We start from the raw sequence: 16753 nt of genomic DNA, 5'->3' as shown, positions 1-16753 counted from the left end.
AAGTATCTTTAAACAGGAATTGACTGTGTGGCAGGGTGTAGTCAATAAGTTCCATACTAATTATTATATCATTACAGCACATTTCAGTCAGTATGTAGCTAATGGTAATATCTTTGGTTAGCTTGCTTGTTAGCTGAACCATGAAGTCATTGTTAGGTTAGGTAAACTACCCTCCTTTAATAGTAGACTAGCCCAACATATAACCAATCCATCTCTCTGTAGGACTAAGCTACTTTAAAAGGAGGGTAGTATACCTTACCTAACAATGACTTCATGGTTCAGCTAACAAAAGATATTACCCTTAGCTACATACTGACTGAAATGTGCTGTAATACCAAAGATGTGTAATATGTAATAAAAGTAATGAATTGCTGATCAATTGAGGTTTATCCAACCTCCATATCATACAACATACCTATATTTTTCTAAAACTTTTACTTGATCATTTTTACATGCTCAGAGAAAAGCAATATTAATAATCACAGATATACCATTGATTGGAATCTCACATAGAGACTCTACAATAATAGGATACATCTACATTTGCCGACTTCTAATCATTGCAGTAAGAAACAATTTAGATATTCATAAGACAATTATCTGTACGAATGACACATCATTTGACAGATTTTTAGTATGCAGCGTCTTAAAATCAGTAAAAAACTTTAAAATGCAAATTTTTCATTGGAAATTATTATAATAAACTGTTAACACAGAGATATGTCTCGCTTTTTTTAAATTTCAATAATGCAAATGTTGAAATTAAAATAGCAACACTATGACATGTAAGTTTTGCAAATATTCAAAGTCAATGAACCATGACTGAAGGTACATGACTAAACAATCACCATGGAAATGAGATGTGCCAATGCTATTACAACTGCATATCATTACCATTGACTTATCATAAGTAGTTCTCTTTATACAAACCTAAACACAAACTAATACATGTGAACTAAACAAAATTATAAATTTTCTCGTGTACGATTTGGAATTAAGTATGACATTCATTATCACTGTACTAGTATATATTTGTATAGGGGCCAACTGACGGAAGCCTCAGGGTGCAGGAATTTCTCGCTACATTGAAGACCTGTTGGTGACCTTCTGCTGTAGCTTTTTCTATGGTCAGGTTGTTGTCTCTTTGACACATTCCCCATTTCCATTCTCAATTTTAAAATTTCAGTCGATAAACTATATAACTGAGGGTGGGGTAATATAATCTCCATGGAAATGGGATGTGCCAATGCTAATACAACTGCATTCCAAATATCATTGACCTACCACAAGTGGTTCCCCATAAACAAATCTAACCACAAACTCATACATGAAAACTTAGTAAAAATTTCAAAGTCAATTGACCATGACTGAGGGGGCGGGGCCAAATGATCTCCGTGGAAATGAGATATGCTCATGATTATACAACTGCATATCAAATATCATTTACTTATCACTAGTGGCTCCCTATAAACTGACCTAATCACAAACTAATACATGAAAACTAAGCAAAAGTTTCAAAGTCAATAGTACATGACTATGTACAGAAGGGACAAGGCCAAATAATCTCTATGGTAATGAGATGTGCCAACACTTATACAACTGCATACCAAATATCTTTAACTTACCACTAGTGGTTCACCATAAACTAGACCTAACCCCCCAGTTCAAAATAACAGTGTGCCTATGGTCAAATTTCCAAGCATGCTCAGAGTTATACTAGGTTCATTGATCAAAGATATACCACTACATGGAATCTTACTAGAAGACTCTACAAGTACTATGATATACCTCAGTACGACAGATTTCTCATCACTGCATAAAACTAACCCGATTAGCAATGCTTATAAAGATTTTGCTACAAATTTTACATAGACTTCAATGAAGTAAATGCTGGTGGCCATTGACTTGCCATTTTGAAAGTCCAATCAACATCAATATAAAAAGAAATCTGGTTGACCAATCAGAATCAAAGAGATTATTTAAGTCTCAAGTCAGCTTTTTGTAATAAATTAAGCTTTTACTGATTGCCACTTAAAAAAATCTACATAAATTTTACTGTAATAAATTGCTTATTTTTTTAATAATACCTCAAATAATTTAAGAAGACTTTCCATAATATCCAGTATACAGTTCCAAGTAACATACTGTAATTCTTTACCATACTTCTTCAAAAGTCTCTGTACACTTAATATTACTTCATGTCCCACCAAGTAACTGTTCGTTGATAGCACCTGTTCACAAAAGATTTTTTAAAGCAAAAGTGAAGGCTATAAGATTTTACCTCAATACACATACCTAGAAAAGTATACTGAAATCTTTTTACCCTAAAGTGTGTGCAAAAAGATAATTTTCAATTGTATTGGAATATAGCACAAAATCTACCTGCGTTATTTAAGAATTCAGACTATTTTGAGGCTCTTATCTGATGATTTATAAAAGAAACAGCTATGACATTACATTATACATTATATTGGAATTTGATGAGACTGTCATACAAGTGAGAGGTTTAGATACCTATAAAACCAGGTTTAATCCACAATTTTTTACATTCTAAAATGCCTATACCAAGTCAGGAATATGACAATGGTAATCCATTTGTTTCATGTGTTTGAACTTTTGATTTTGCCATTTGATTAGGGACTTTCCATTTTGAATTTTCCGAAGTTTTTTTGTGATTTTACTTTTTACACATCTCAAGTGACTTCTTCTAGAGGATTTAGACATTTCAGGTGTGACTATTTTGGAGAGGATGTGATATTTGGTTTGTTCATGCATGAAATTGTAACAGAAAGTTCTAGATTAAAAAACATTGATGGATTTGCAAAAATGACTACCCATTGTAACAATAGGTCTGTAATCTGTCCCAATATATTACACATACCTGTAGAAATGAAGGAAGCACTGATGAAGCAGTATGTTTTAATGATGGCACTTTCTTACAGCCCCAAAGAGCCATTCCAATGAAAAACACAGCACCACGTAATAACTCATGGTCAATTGGTTGTCGCCTGTTGAAAAAAAATAATAGCTTTGTCATCTTAAGATGGTACAAAACATCTTGACTAAAATTATTCTGGCTTGCTTAATCTCTGTATAATTTTGACAAAATTTATTTGCTTTATCAACCTTTCAACAAATATATAAAATTTCAAAAAACTTAAAACACACACTTATTGGGAAAAATTTCATTAAATATTGCATTTTGATAAACAATAATTGTGAAAATTGAGTAGCTGAATATTTTCGTAGCAATAGAACAGGATTAAAACTTTCAATTGAATTTTAATAGAGTAATCTTTTGCATTGTTTTGTACCATCATAACATTACTTTTTCATCACAATTGTTTTCTTCTTTTTTTTTTCTTCATTTTATGGCATTTTATTTACAAAAGTGAAGATCATTAAATGTGTCTCTTATATTTCAATATGTGAAACTGGCTTGATTTAAGAAGTATTTCATTCAAATAATTATTTTTTATCTAACTAAAGGGTCTTAGTCAGTGTCAAGATGGCTAGATATATATATATTATATTTATAGACATATAATACATTTTAGAATTCTTACCTATTTTGTAACATACAGCACATGGTGTATATAGTGCTATGACCTAGGTGAGTACCTAATAGCTTCCTCATCAACTACAAAATGAAAAAAAAATTCAAAATATTCATTCAGTAAATGGGTAAAGTGTCCATGGGACATCGATGATGCCCCTGCTTGCATATCATATGAAGTTATAATGGGACATAACTATCAAACATTAAAAGTGAACATATCCAAATTTGTACTTGATCTGAGTTTTGTGGTAATAAGTATTGTGTATAAGTTTTATATCATTCAGTTGAGGCAAACTAAAGTAACAGAACAGAAATGAACCAGATGCTCCGCAGGGCGAAGCTTTATACGACCGCAGAGGTTGAACCCTGAACGGTTGGGGCAAGTATGGACACAACATTCAAGCTGGATTCCGCTCTAAATTTGGATTGTGATTAAATAGTTGACACAGCATAGGTTTCTGACACAGAATGAATGTATTCAAATGAACTTAAAATTTTTGTTTTCTCTTAGAGCAATTCACTATGCTGTTGAATATTAATCCTCTCAAAAAAATGTTTGAAGAAATTTTCTTTTTATTTATGAAATTTCAAATGAGAAAAATTGAACCCAATTTTTTAATCACATCCCCCTTTCCCTTATTCCAAAACTAATTTCAATTAAAATATTCTTATGGAGTTTGCAACAATTACTACTCATTTAAATACATCATAAAATATTAAGATGTAAAAAAAACTGCTTGTTATCACTGAATGGTAAAGATTATTTAAATTTATCAGTTGGTAGTAAAAAGTGAATATACATTGTATATTGTATATAACAAAGATTTAAGTTGATTCTGGACAAAGAAAGATAACTCCAATTAAAAAAATTATTGCAGATATTTCTTGCTGATTATACTGGACAAAGAAAGATAACTCTTAATTAAAAAAAAAATTGCTATTTCACAATATTGTGAAATTAGATATTTCTTGCCATTGCACAATACTGTGCAATTGAAAAGACTTGCTATTGCACAATACTTAATATAATAATTTTATATCCTGATTTGGACCAACTTGAAAACTGGGCCCATAATCAAAAATCTAAGTACATGTTTAGATTCAGCATATCAAAGAGGCCCAAGAATTTAATTTTTGTTAAAATCAAACTTAGTTTAATTTTGGACCCTTTGCACTTTAATTTAGACCAATTTTAAAACTGGACCAAAAATTAAGAATCTACATACACAGTTAGATTTGGCATATCAAAGAACCCCAATTATTCAATTTTTGATGAAATCAAACAATGTTTAATTTTGGACCTCGATTTGGGCCAACTTGAAAACTGGGCCAATAATCAAAAATCTAAGTACATTTTTAGATTCAGCATATCAAAGCACCCAAAGGTTTCAATTTTTGTTAAAATCAAACTAAGTTTAATTTTGGACCCTTTGGACCTTAATGTAGACCAATTTGAATACAGGACCAAAAATTAAGAATCTACATACACAGTTAGATTCGGCATATTAAAGAACCCCAATTATTAAATTTTTATGAAATCAAACAAAATTTAATTTTGAACCCTTTGGGCCCCTTTTTCCTTAACTGTTGGGACCAAAACTCCCAACATCAATACCAACCTTCCTTTAATAGTCATAAACCTTGTGTTTAAATTTCATAGATTTCTATTTACTTATACTAACGCTATGGTGCGAAAACCAAGAAAAATGCTTATTTGGGTCCCTGTTTGGCCCCTAATTCCTAAACTGTTGGGACTGAACCCCCCAAAATCAATACCAACCTTCCTTTCGTGGTCATAAACATTGTGTTTAAATTTCATTGATTTCTATTTACTTTAACTTAAGTTATTGTGCGAAAACCAAGAATAATGCTTATTGTGGCCCTTTTTTGGCCCCTTATTCCTAAACTGTTGAAACCAAAACTCCCAAAATCAATCCCAACCTTTCTTTTGTGGTCATAAACCTTGTGTCAAAATTTCATAGATTTCTATTAACTTAAACTAAAGTTATAGTGCGAAAACCAAGAAAATGCTTATTTGGGCCCTTTTTGGCCCTTAATTCCTAAAATGTTGGGACCAAAACTCCCAAAATCAATACCAGCCTTCCTTTTATGGTCATAAACCTTGTGTTAAAATTTCATAGATTTCTATTCACTTTTACTAAAGTTAGAGTGCAAAAAAACTAAAAGTATTCGGACGACGACGACGACGACGCCAACGTGATAGCAATATACGACGAAAATTTTGAATCGTATAAAAATTGAGCAATTTCTATGTTTATAAAGGGGCATAACCCAAGAACAGTAAAAATGACACTACATAATTTCAAGCTCAATCTGTATTATGTAGTAATAAGCATTGTGTATAAGTTTCATAAAATTTGGTTTAGGCCAAATAAAATTAGAGAACGGAAACGAAAAATTCAGCAATGATTCATGAATCGTATAATTGATGCTTCCCAATTTCAAATGATCTGTATTATGTGATAATAAATATTATGTTTAAGTTTCATAACAAATGGTTGAGACAAACTCAAGTTAGAAAATGGAAACCAACTTTGGGACATATATACGTACAGACTGACAAGGGTAATACTTAATGCATTCTCTGCTACGGCGGGGAAATATGCAACACATTCATTACTAATTAAAAGTATACAGCAATCTAAGTAGACATTTTAATAGTGCATGATGAAGATTTTGTAAGTGTTAAAAGGCTTTTCCCTGCTAATCATATCTTGTAATAATTAAACTGTATGTTCAGTGTCCATCAACATACAAAATTATGAAATCAGGGTCCGAACCCAGATTTTGGATATATTTCAATGTTCACATCCAAGTTTTAAGTTGATGTTTTTACAGTAGTTATTAAATATATTCATTACTTACATCCCAGGTTGACTGACAGAAATGTCCAATATTACTTACATCCCAGCTTGACTGACAGAAATGTGCCATATTACTTACATCCCAGCTTGACTCTCAGAAATGTGCCATATTACTTACATCCCAGCTTGACTTTGACTGACAGAAATGTGCCATATTACTTACATCCCAGCTTGACTGACAGAAATGTGCCATATTACTTTCATCCCAGTTTGACTGACAGAAATGTGCCATATTACTGACATTCCAGTTTGACTGACAGAGATGTGCCATACTACTGACATCCCAGCTTGACTGACAGAAATATGCCATATTACTGACATCCCAGCTTGACTGACAGAAATTTGCCATATTACTTACATCCCAGCTTTGACTGACAGGAATGTGCCATATTACTTACATCCCAGCTTGACTGACAGAAATGTGCCATATTACTTACATCCCAGCTTGACTGACAGAAATCTGCAATATCACTTGCATCCCAGCTTGACTGACAGAAATGTGCCCTATTACTTACATCCCAGCTTGACTGACAGAAATGTGCCATATTACTGACATCCCAGCTTGACTGACAGAAATGTGCCATATTACTGACATCCCAGCTTGACTGACAGAAATGTGCCATATTACTTACATCCCAGCTTGACTGACAGAAATGTGCCATATTACTTACATCCCAGCTTGACTGACAGACATGTGCCATATTACTTACATCCCAGCTTGACTGACAGAAATATGCCATATTACTTACATCCCAGCTTGACTGACAGACATGTGCCATATTACTTACATCCCAGTTTGACTGACAGAGATGTGCCATACTACTGACATCCCAGCTTGACTGACAGAAATATGCCATATTACTTACATCCCAGCTTGACTGACAGAAATTTGCCATATTACTTACATCCCAGCTTGACTGACAGAAATTTGCCATATTACTTACATCCCAGCTTGACTGACAGAAATTTGCCATATTACTTACATCCCAGCTTTGACTGACAGGAATGTGCCATATTACTTACATCCCAGCTTGACTGACAGAAATATGCCATATTACTTACATCCCAGCTTGACTGACAGAAATGTGCCATATTACTTACATCCCAGCTTGACTGACAGAAATGTGCCATATTACTTACATCCCAGCTTGACTGACAGAAATCTGCAATATCACTTGCATCCCAGCTTGACTGACAGAAATGTGCCATATTACTTACAACCCAGCTTGACTGACAGAAATGTGCCATATTACTTACATCCCAGCTTGACTGACAGAAATGTGCCATATTACTGACATCCCAACTTGACTGACAGAAATATGCCATATTACTGACATCCCAGCTTGACTGACAGAAATGTGCCATATTACTTACATCCCAGCTTGACTGACAGAAATGTGCCATATTACTTACATCCCAGCTTGACTGACAGAAATGTGCCATATTACTTACATCCCAGCTTGACTGACAGAAATGTGCCATATTGACCATGCGACATAAGGCAGCAATAAAGTAATCTAAACATTCTGTAGGCAGATAACTGTAGCACAGTACAGTATTCAGGACATCCAAACAACCCTATAATCAGATAGTAAAATCAATCAGTGAATCAGACTTCAACTTTTAAACTACTTTGGGTAATAAATGACTTGATAACACAAAATACAGTATAGCGGGTTATTTTCGCGGGGTGTAAATTTTCGCTTATTTTCGCGGATAGAACAAAATTGCCAAAATAAATTCCGCCAATTTAAAACTGTACATGCAAAGGTAATGTTAAACATGTTGAATCCGCCAAAATAATAACCGCCAAAATTTTTCGTATACCTTATTCAATGAAAATCACGAAATTTTACACCCGCGAAAATAACCCGCTATACAGTATATAACCGTACCCAAATTGTATGCAATAATTTGATAGTGTTTTGCTGGGTAGTTTTGAATTCAATCATAGTCCATTAAAGCTATTGAACTGTATTTGCTACCAGGATATGAATTACTATTCTAATAAAACAAAGCACCAAAAAGATTACATGCAAATTTAACAAAAAAATTCAATACATGTAACTCCTGCACTGATCACAAAACTATAAAGATGATGTAGTATGGTCAACAACACATTATGAAACACAATCCAAGTAGCTGTAGGTCAAATGGTCTCAAAGTGCCTTTTAGTGACAATAAGCAGAACTGTTCAAAGTGCCATAACTTGTGTAAAATAGTCCTACCAAAATTGCAGAACAGTGTTATCAACTTGTTATAAAAACACTATTGCTAATCATAAAGGTTTATAGAAAGCATAGTCTCAGAGCAGTAGCATTAACCAGGTGACATTATGCTTCAAGTTACAACTGACTTAAATGCTCAAGTCCCATTATCCTGCAATATTTTTTCAAATAATAAGGGATGTGTAAAATGGTTAAGTATAAAAAATGAACTATTTGAGCTTGCAGACTAAGTCTCAAAGGAGTAGAGTACATTTACTTCAATAGGCTAAAACATGAAGACAAACATTCCAACTAAGAATGAGAGCATCTAGACTAAAACTCACTCTTACATTATAAATTCAATAGTGCTCTGTGGATGGGGACAAACAAAAGATTACACAAAAAATCAATTTCAAAATGATAGTCTCTTAAACAATAAATTCAAAATAATTTATTAGTATTTTACAATTAATGTTGTCTTGCTTAAATATGATGTAGTAATGTGTTACTTCTTGGATGGTCATTAAGACCTACAAAGTAATTAACCCTAGTCAAGTAATCCCTAATGGTTCTTACCTTATTTATTTCTTCTTTGTTACCTTTATTTGTAACCATGCATGTCTGTCTGTTAAAACAATAGAATATTTTATATGAGCTATTCAACTACATGTGATACCAACTACTGTAAATTCAGAAATTATTGCGATGTTTTTATTATTGCGAAAAATGCGACAGTAATAATCGCAATAATTCAAACTCGTGTTTGAGTCATAATGATAAAATCGCAATAAAATAGGCACGCAATAATATAGACATGCAATAATTTCTGAACTAACAGCAGATTCCATTGAGTGTTTAGCCAAAGGTAATATCTTTGGTTAGCTTGCTTGTTAGCTGAACCGTGAAGTCATTGTTAGGTTAGGTAAACTACCCTCCTTTCGAAGTAGCATAGTCCAACAGACAGATTGATTTGTTTTCTGTAGGATTAGTCTATTCTTAAAGTAGGGTAGTTTACATAACCTAACAATGACTTCACAGTTCAGCTAACAAGCAAGCTAACCAAAGATATTACCTTTGGCTACACACTCAATGGAATCCGCTGTAACAGTATTATATTGTCAGTTTTTATTGGTTGAGGAAGCCAGATTGTCTGGATAAAAGTGCTGACCTCCAGTAGGAAGATATTATAAATACTAGTTGAACAACTGCTCCTCTCAAAAAAATTACATATGTGCTGAAACTGAGAACTTATGTTCAATGATCTTCAATGTGTGAAAATGCATTTATGGTTTTATAATGATTACCAAAATAATTTCTACATGTAAAAGATGTGAATGCTGTTTTTCTCTCCATTTACACCCCTATATTTTTACAAGGCTATTGCTAAATGTTTAGCTCAATATGACACTTGTATTACTTCAATGAAGGGAGTAATAAGGATCCTTCTGGATATTTCCAGCTGTAAACAATAGAACAAAGATAAAATGCACAAGTTTCACTGCAAACAGTCAAATCTCCTATATGAAAGATGTCACTAAATTAAGCTTTGAATTATTGCACACACAGTAAATCCAGCATAAGGTTTTCAAATGTTTGAAGGTATATAAGATAACACATAATCACATACTTTGGCCAATTCTTAGTGTTTTTTTTGTTATATTGTTTCTATGTGAAATTAAACTTACTTCACTATTCCAGAGAGCACAGGTTCATCTAAGTAAGCAGCATTAAACTTGATAACATTGACAATAAGTTCTAAATATTGTTTTATCTTCCCAGATGACCGTACTTGTGGCATCCACTGCAGCAGAAAAGGTCCTGCAATAATAATTTGAAAACAAAATCTTTCTCAGTTATTACTTCAACCCCAAAACAGAACCTTCAATATCATAGTTTTACTTATGTAGGACTATTGTTTTATAGCTATGGTGTTTCTGGTGTCATTGAAATTATTACCTCTATTGTGGATTTATTTTCTAGTGTAAAGTTTGTCTAGGACTGGCGAAAAACTCAACACTGCCATATGTGACTGTCGAAATTGATTAATCTTGTCAGTGTTTGATGCTCATTATTTATCTATATAAATATCTAGTCTACATAGTATTAAGGGTGGACAGAAAGACTGAAAGTAGAAAGTAAATGAAACTATATGGCCTGGCTATTTTGCAACAGAATCGTATATAAGAGATATTGTACTCATCAATAATTGACAAATCATGTACAAGATTTCTTTGCTTTTTAAAATATTCTATAACTTTTAATACAAGGGAAAATACTGTCATTTATGTAAAACTGGGTTTTAATGAGGCTGCCATATTAATATCAGAGCTTGTAAGCAGGGATTGGTAAAGATTGCTTTAATTTATCAATAGGAAGCAATTATTGCATTGAAAACTAGAATTCTGGACAAAGGAAGATAACTCCATTTTTTATAGAATCATAGATGACTTTAACAATGAAGGAGGGTAGGATGGGTCCTGATCCCGAAATCCCAGACTTATAAACACGAAATCCCGGGGTTAAAAACAACATAATCCTGAGGTCATGAAATTTGAATAAAGAATTCCCGGATCCCAAAAGGGTCAATCCCGAAATCACAAGCTTATAAACACCTGTTCCCGGAGTCCTTATAAAGGTACTATCCCCCCTCAACAATTCCATCATTGATGTTCTGATTGCATGTCATGCAATCTTTTACCCCAAAACTAATAAGATGATGGTGTTGAAAAAATTCTTTTGTGTTGTAAATCTTTTATGAGTTCACTGTAAATTTTTTATGAAGTTCACTATTAGGGAACAGTGAAATAAATGTTGGAAAAATATGTCTGAAATGAACAAATTTAAAAATTTAATATTGGGCCAGTCAATAGTCTTAGCATCTTTATATTTATGAATCACCTAAAAAAACACAGTCATTTTGTCAGAAATTGAGACTCTGTTTCAGCATTGGTCCATTTCAATGACTTTTTTCATTATTTGTATACAACAGTCCAATCTTTAAAAAAAAATCTTTATTTGTACCTGCATCTTCTTCAAACTCATGTAAATTTCTTCCATGTTCACTCAGGATTAACAACAAGTCCAACCTAAAATAGTAAATAGAATGTTGACACAGAGATATGACTTGTCTATACAAACTAGATATCATTGAGATGGGAGCCATCTCTGTGAGCCCCGCTGTCAATAATGTGGGGTAAATAAGTTGTATGGATAATCTGATATGAAGCATTATTTGAAGTTATTACATAGTCTCAAGTGTGATTTTAATCTAAGATTTTAAGTTAAAACTGATAAATATTCTCATCTTACTTTCAAGACACAGGGTTGTCAACTGAAACCAAAGTTTTTGACCTTGACCTTTGACCTAGGAAGTTGTACATACAACATGACACACCCTCTGTTGTTGGTTAATAATCATGTTAAGTATTAAGTATAAAATCATAACGGCTATCTAGATATGGAGCGGACACTATCTTCACCAAAGGACACGGGGTTGTCAACTGAAACCCAAGTTTTTACATTGACCTTTGACCTAGGAAGTTGTACATACATCATGACACACCCTCTGGTGGTGGTTAATATTCATGTTAAGTATAAAGTATGAAATCATCATGGTTCTCTAGATATGGAGCGGACACGAAAGTGTTACGGACGGACAGACGGACGGACGGAGGGACGGACAGACTGATCACTATAGGGCGACCCGCCTAAAGGCGGGGCCCTAATTATAATTACTTCCATGTCCACTCAGAATTAACAACAAATCCAACCTAAAATAGCCAATAAAATGTTGACACAGTGATGTGACCATATCAATAGAAACTACAAACCAAATATAATCATTGCAAATTACTTATCCTGTTGAAGCCTTGTCACACTTCTTTTGTGGAGTTCATGTCATTTGCTTAGATGTTTTTCATTTAGTTTGAATATTCAAGTTACCAGATTTGAACATCAGGTAATAGTTTAATTTTGGATGTATCACGTCTTCTGATAGGCTGAGAGAATTTGTTGATCAGCTCATAGACATTATTTTGTCATATGACTGTGACATTATCAACGTTTTTTGATGATTAACTCTTTTAAAATTGAATAAAGTTTTAAATTATAAGGAATGATTGTAATTTTTTTCTCTATCAACTCGAAATAGCATAAAAAATGTGGTGAACACTGTTAAATAACCTGCTACATGTTTTATTCAGTGTACACCACATTTTTTATGTTATTTCTTCATGGACAGAATCTTTTTTTGCAGTCATTCTTTAAATATATTTTTTCTCTAACTGATAATGTTGTTATGAAGTAAAATAAAGTTATAGACATACCTGTATGCAGTATCACTTGGTACAGTTAAACATTCAATAACATGGAAAAAAAATCCTCTGAGGATCCCTAAATACTGATACTAAAATGGAAATAATAAAAATTATTATGAAATAATAAAATTATTATCAAATAATAAAATTGTATAGAAATAATTTCGTTATTTTGATTTGTAAAGGCATTCAGTATAAAATAAAACATCTATGACTTCACATGGGCTTTGTTAAAATGTTAAAACAATGCATGGAATCTCAAACAAAATGCTTGATTTAACTCTTAACTTTGAACGTTGTAACATGGGAAAGTTATAATAAGATTAAATGCTTCTTTAATTAAATTTATAGGGGCGTAAAAAGGTTGATTGAGTACACATTTTAGTAATTTTACAAGATGTGATTTAACACCTCAAAAAAACTTTAAAAAAAACGTTTAATTTTACAAATGAAAAAACCCAACATTGTAGTATAATTACATGTAATATTTTCTAATACAAATTTGCATTGCAATCCTTGAAAACTTTTCAACATAATAGTTGGTGTAAGTAATAAGTGATTAAATATTTTTTTCCTTTTCTTAAACACTTAAGATTTGAGGCAGAAAACCATGATGCTGCAAATAATAGTAAATGAATTATAATTGATTTAACAGCATCAAATATATTGAGGTGAATTATATTGTTTATAGACAACACTTTACCTGTCCTTCTAGAAGGCATTTCAGGAAATGTAACGCAACAATTCTACTCTCTGATGGTGAAGTACTCTGTACTAAATCTTTAATACTATGCCATAATGCTTCAATTGCATTCTGTAAAAGAACCATCAATTGTGGATCATTAATCTAGTACAAGAAGACATAGTGAACAGAAACATGTAACAAACAATCCCTTATCAAAGCCAATACTTTTTTTGTACCAGCAATAAGGCCAATTCTTATCAATTAGCAAATTTTCATCCACCCCCAGGTCATTGAAATATTCCTTGTTTACATGTACATCTGCAATTCAATTCCTTCTTCATTTTTCTTTGCTCATTATGAAAAAGTATGTGATATTCAATATAAAACATATATAAATTTGACTTTTGACTTTAAAATGGTTATGTAAAGCAAAATATTGTTAATAAACATCTGATGGAAATATTAAAAGAGAAATTCAAGATATTACCCATTCTAAGTTTATCTCCATTTGTAACCCTAAGACAAAACAGGTCAATTTCGAAACTGTTGAAATTGGGAAAAATTTTTGGTTCAAACATATTTTGCTATACTTTTTCAACCAAATTTAATCTTGATGATTGTACTGAATTTCTTACCTCCTCTAATCTTTTATTAAGCACCACTTCACTAAGCTCTCTTATTGTTCTAAGTCTGTTGTTAGCAGGACTTTCAGGGCCAATCTCCTGCAAAAATGAAAAAAAGTGAAACAAACATATATACAAAATGTATGTACATGATTGAAAAAGTAACAAATTATGCTTACATATACATGTACAAATGTATATAAAGCAAAATATTTTCCTTAGAAGTGGCAGAGGCATAATGCAATAGACAACTTTCGAGTTTGATGCATTTTCGTCAAAAACTCTGGTTTTAGTGTACATCATTCATGCATTTAGGGGCATAGTCACTTCAGTTCCAATGTTGAGCCAGTGGTTAGAAAACTATAACTCTATATTGCATAATTTAATCAACTTATTAAATTCTCATAATTGACAACCAGCACTGCTGTCATTAAGGAAATGTGATAAAGTACTTATAAAACAAACATGCATTATTTCTAGTTTATTCTGCACAATGACTATCACAAGGACACTTGATGAACGTTAATAGTGCAGGGATACAGGTGATCCCCTCTTTCTGGTAAGTGCCTTGCATAATTGAAGAATTTTTTTCCAGTGAAGGATGAACTCGAAAGTGGTCTAATGTTTTCCATAGAAATTTCAAATACGACCATGAGGTTTGAAAATAGCACTGCTTTCCCTAAAACTATAGCTCCACATATATTACATATTCTTTTAAAATCAGAGAACACCAAGGTAGACAAAATAGCAACATATTACTAAATTTAAGCCTTTAAGGCCTAATGACATAAATGAGATAAGAAAACTTGTTTAATAAATTATTTAGAAACAAGAGTGCACACACTGACATGGTTCACCCGTTTTACTTTAATATCATGATTCAATTTATGTTGAAAGTCTGGTGAGGGGGATAGGAGGGGTCCTGATCCCGAAAACCCGGCTTAAAAACATGAAATCCTTAGGACCCGAAATTCGAAAAAAATAAATTCTCAAATCCAGAGCTTTAAAACACTGATCCCAGAGTCCCGATATAGGTCCTATACTCCCTCTCTGGTAAATCATATATAAACTCAACATTACCAATAAACCATGTAAATGAGGTCAAGGTCACCATCAGATGAACCAATGAACTCTTAATATGAGCCTTGAGGTCAGGTTATACCATGTTAAACCTGCAAGACGACATGTACACCATTTTTCATCACTGATCCATGATATGAGGTCGAGGTCAGATGAACTATGTCTGATATTTCAAATATATAATTATCATATATTACTTATAATAAAGTCACATGACAGATTCATCTGAAAACCGTATCCAATAAAATTTAGAATGGAAATGGGGAATGTGTAAAAGAGACAAGAACCCAACCATAGAAAAAAACAACAGCAGAAGGTCACCAACAGGTCTTCAATGTAGCGAGAAATTCACGCACACGGAGGCTTCCTTCAACTGGCCCCTAAACAAATATATACTAGTTCAGTGATAATGAACGCCATACTTATTTCCAAATTGTACACAAGAAACTAAAATTAAAATAATACATGACTAACAAAGGCCAGAGGCTCCTGACTTGGGACAGGCGCAAAAATGCGGCGGGGTTAAACATGTTTGTGAGATCCAGACTGGCCTGTACAACTCTCAACCAGAGACAAAATGACATAGACATCATAGCAGTTATCAAATAAAGGCAATTGTATGCATGCACAAATCAAGCTGCTTTTAAAATGAAGATTTCAAAACCATTCTACACATATAAAAAGGGATATCCAAACATACATGTATGTTCCTGGACAAACGTATTAGTTGGCAATCTAAAAAGGGGAATTCCAACCCCAGAACATCCCTGAATCGTACCTTCACGCAAATATACCAGAAAAAAAGTTGTTTTCCTTACAAATTTCATACATTCGTGCACTATAACCCCTATTAAGGTAAATTTTCGAGCCAAAGATGTGTTTTGAAACTGCATCTTACCCTTAAACGTTCTGGGGTGAAAACTATTTCCTTAGTTTGGCTTTTTTGGAAGGTGATCGGTTTATCCTTTTCCTTTGAGAAACCAAGTAAATTCTTTATCTTATCCTTTAAATTGTCTTCATTTTTCTTTGACATGTTCTTCGCCACGAATGGGAGCACGAGAATTGGTTGTCCCTTGAGTCGTTGAAAATCAATGGGTTCCTTAAGCAAATAAGAAAAAAAGTAAACAAATTTTTATTTTAATGAAAATATTAACCTTTTATTGTCTTTGTTTTATTCTTAAAATTGTAAGTTTAATTTGCTTCCAACCTTTGTAAAGTTAGGAGAGTGTGATTGAAACTACGGATTAACAACGACATAAAAGGACATCTCGCCCTACAACAAACTCGCCCCATCTCTTCAATTTTAAAAATAAAATGTTCAGTCACAAGCTCGCCTCGATGATGTTTCTTTCCCCTGAATAATTAAAAATATATAACTTGAGTTTCAATTGAAAACAA

General features: G+C 32.8%; 1 protein-coding gene across 3 annotated transcripts in view; it reads right to left on the bottom strand.

Moving 5' to 3' along the window:
- LOC134725555 (tuberin-like) overlaps positions 1-16441 on the bottom strand; it is a 51773-nt gene extending 35332 nt beyond the window's left edge. For 2 of the 3 annotated variants that reach the window (XM_063589470.1, XM_063589471.1), the window contains exons 1-11: positions 16254-16441; positions 14288-14374; positions 13671-13781; positions 12977-13056; positions 11673-11737; positions 10337-10469; positions 9228-9276; positions 7897-8022; positions 3567-3640; positions 2882-3008; positions 2088-2231 (exon numbers count right to left, since the gene is read on the bottom strand). In XM_063589470.1, coding sequence (XP_063445540.1) covers positions 2088-2231; positions 2882-3008; positions 3567-3640; positions 7897-8022; positions 9228-9276; positions 10337-10469; positions 11673-11737; positions 12977-13056; positions 13671-13781; positions 14288-14374; positions 16254-16388 — 1131 coding nt within the window. In that variant the 5' untranslated portion in view covers positions 16389-16441. Of the gene's footprint in view, positions 1-2087; positions 2232-2881; positions 3009-3566; positions 3641-6484; positions 6530-7896; positions 8023-9227; positions 9277-10336; positions 10470-11672; positions 11738-12976; positions 13057-13670; positions 13782-14287; positions 14375-16253 lie in introns of those variants that run through there. The other variant, XM_063589472.1, reaches the window with a different exon arrangement.
- Positions 16442-16753: the final 312 nt, after the last annotated feature.

This window comes from Mytilus trossulus, chromosome 7 (assembly GCF_036588685.1).
Source record: "Mytilus trossulus isolate FHL-02 chromosome 7, PNRI_Mtr1.1.1.hap1, whole genome shotgun sequence".
NCBI classification, from domain to species: Eukaryota; Metazoa; Mollusca; class Bivalvia; order Mytilida; family Mytilidae; genus Mytilus; species Mytilus trossulus.
Note: the sequence above shows the minus strand (reverse complement) of the source record. Positions and strands in the feature narration are given on the sequence as shown.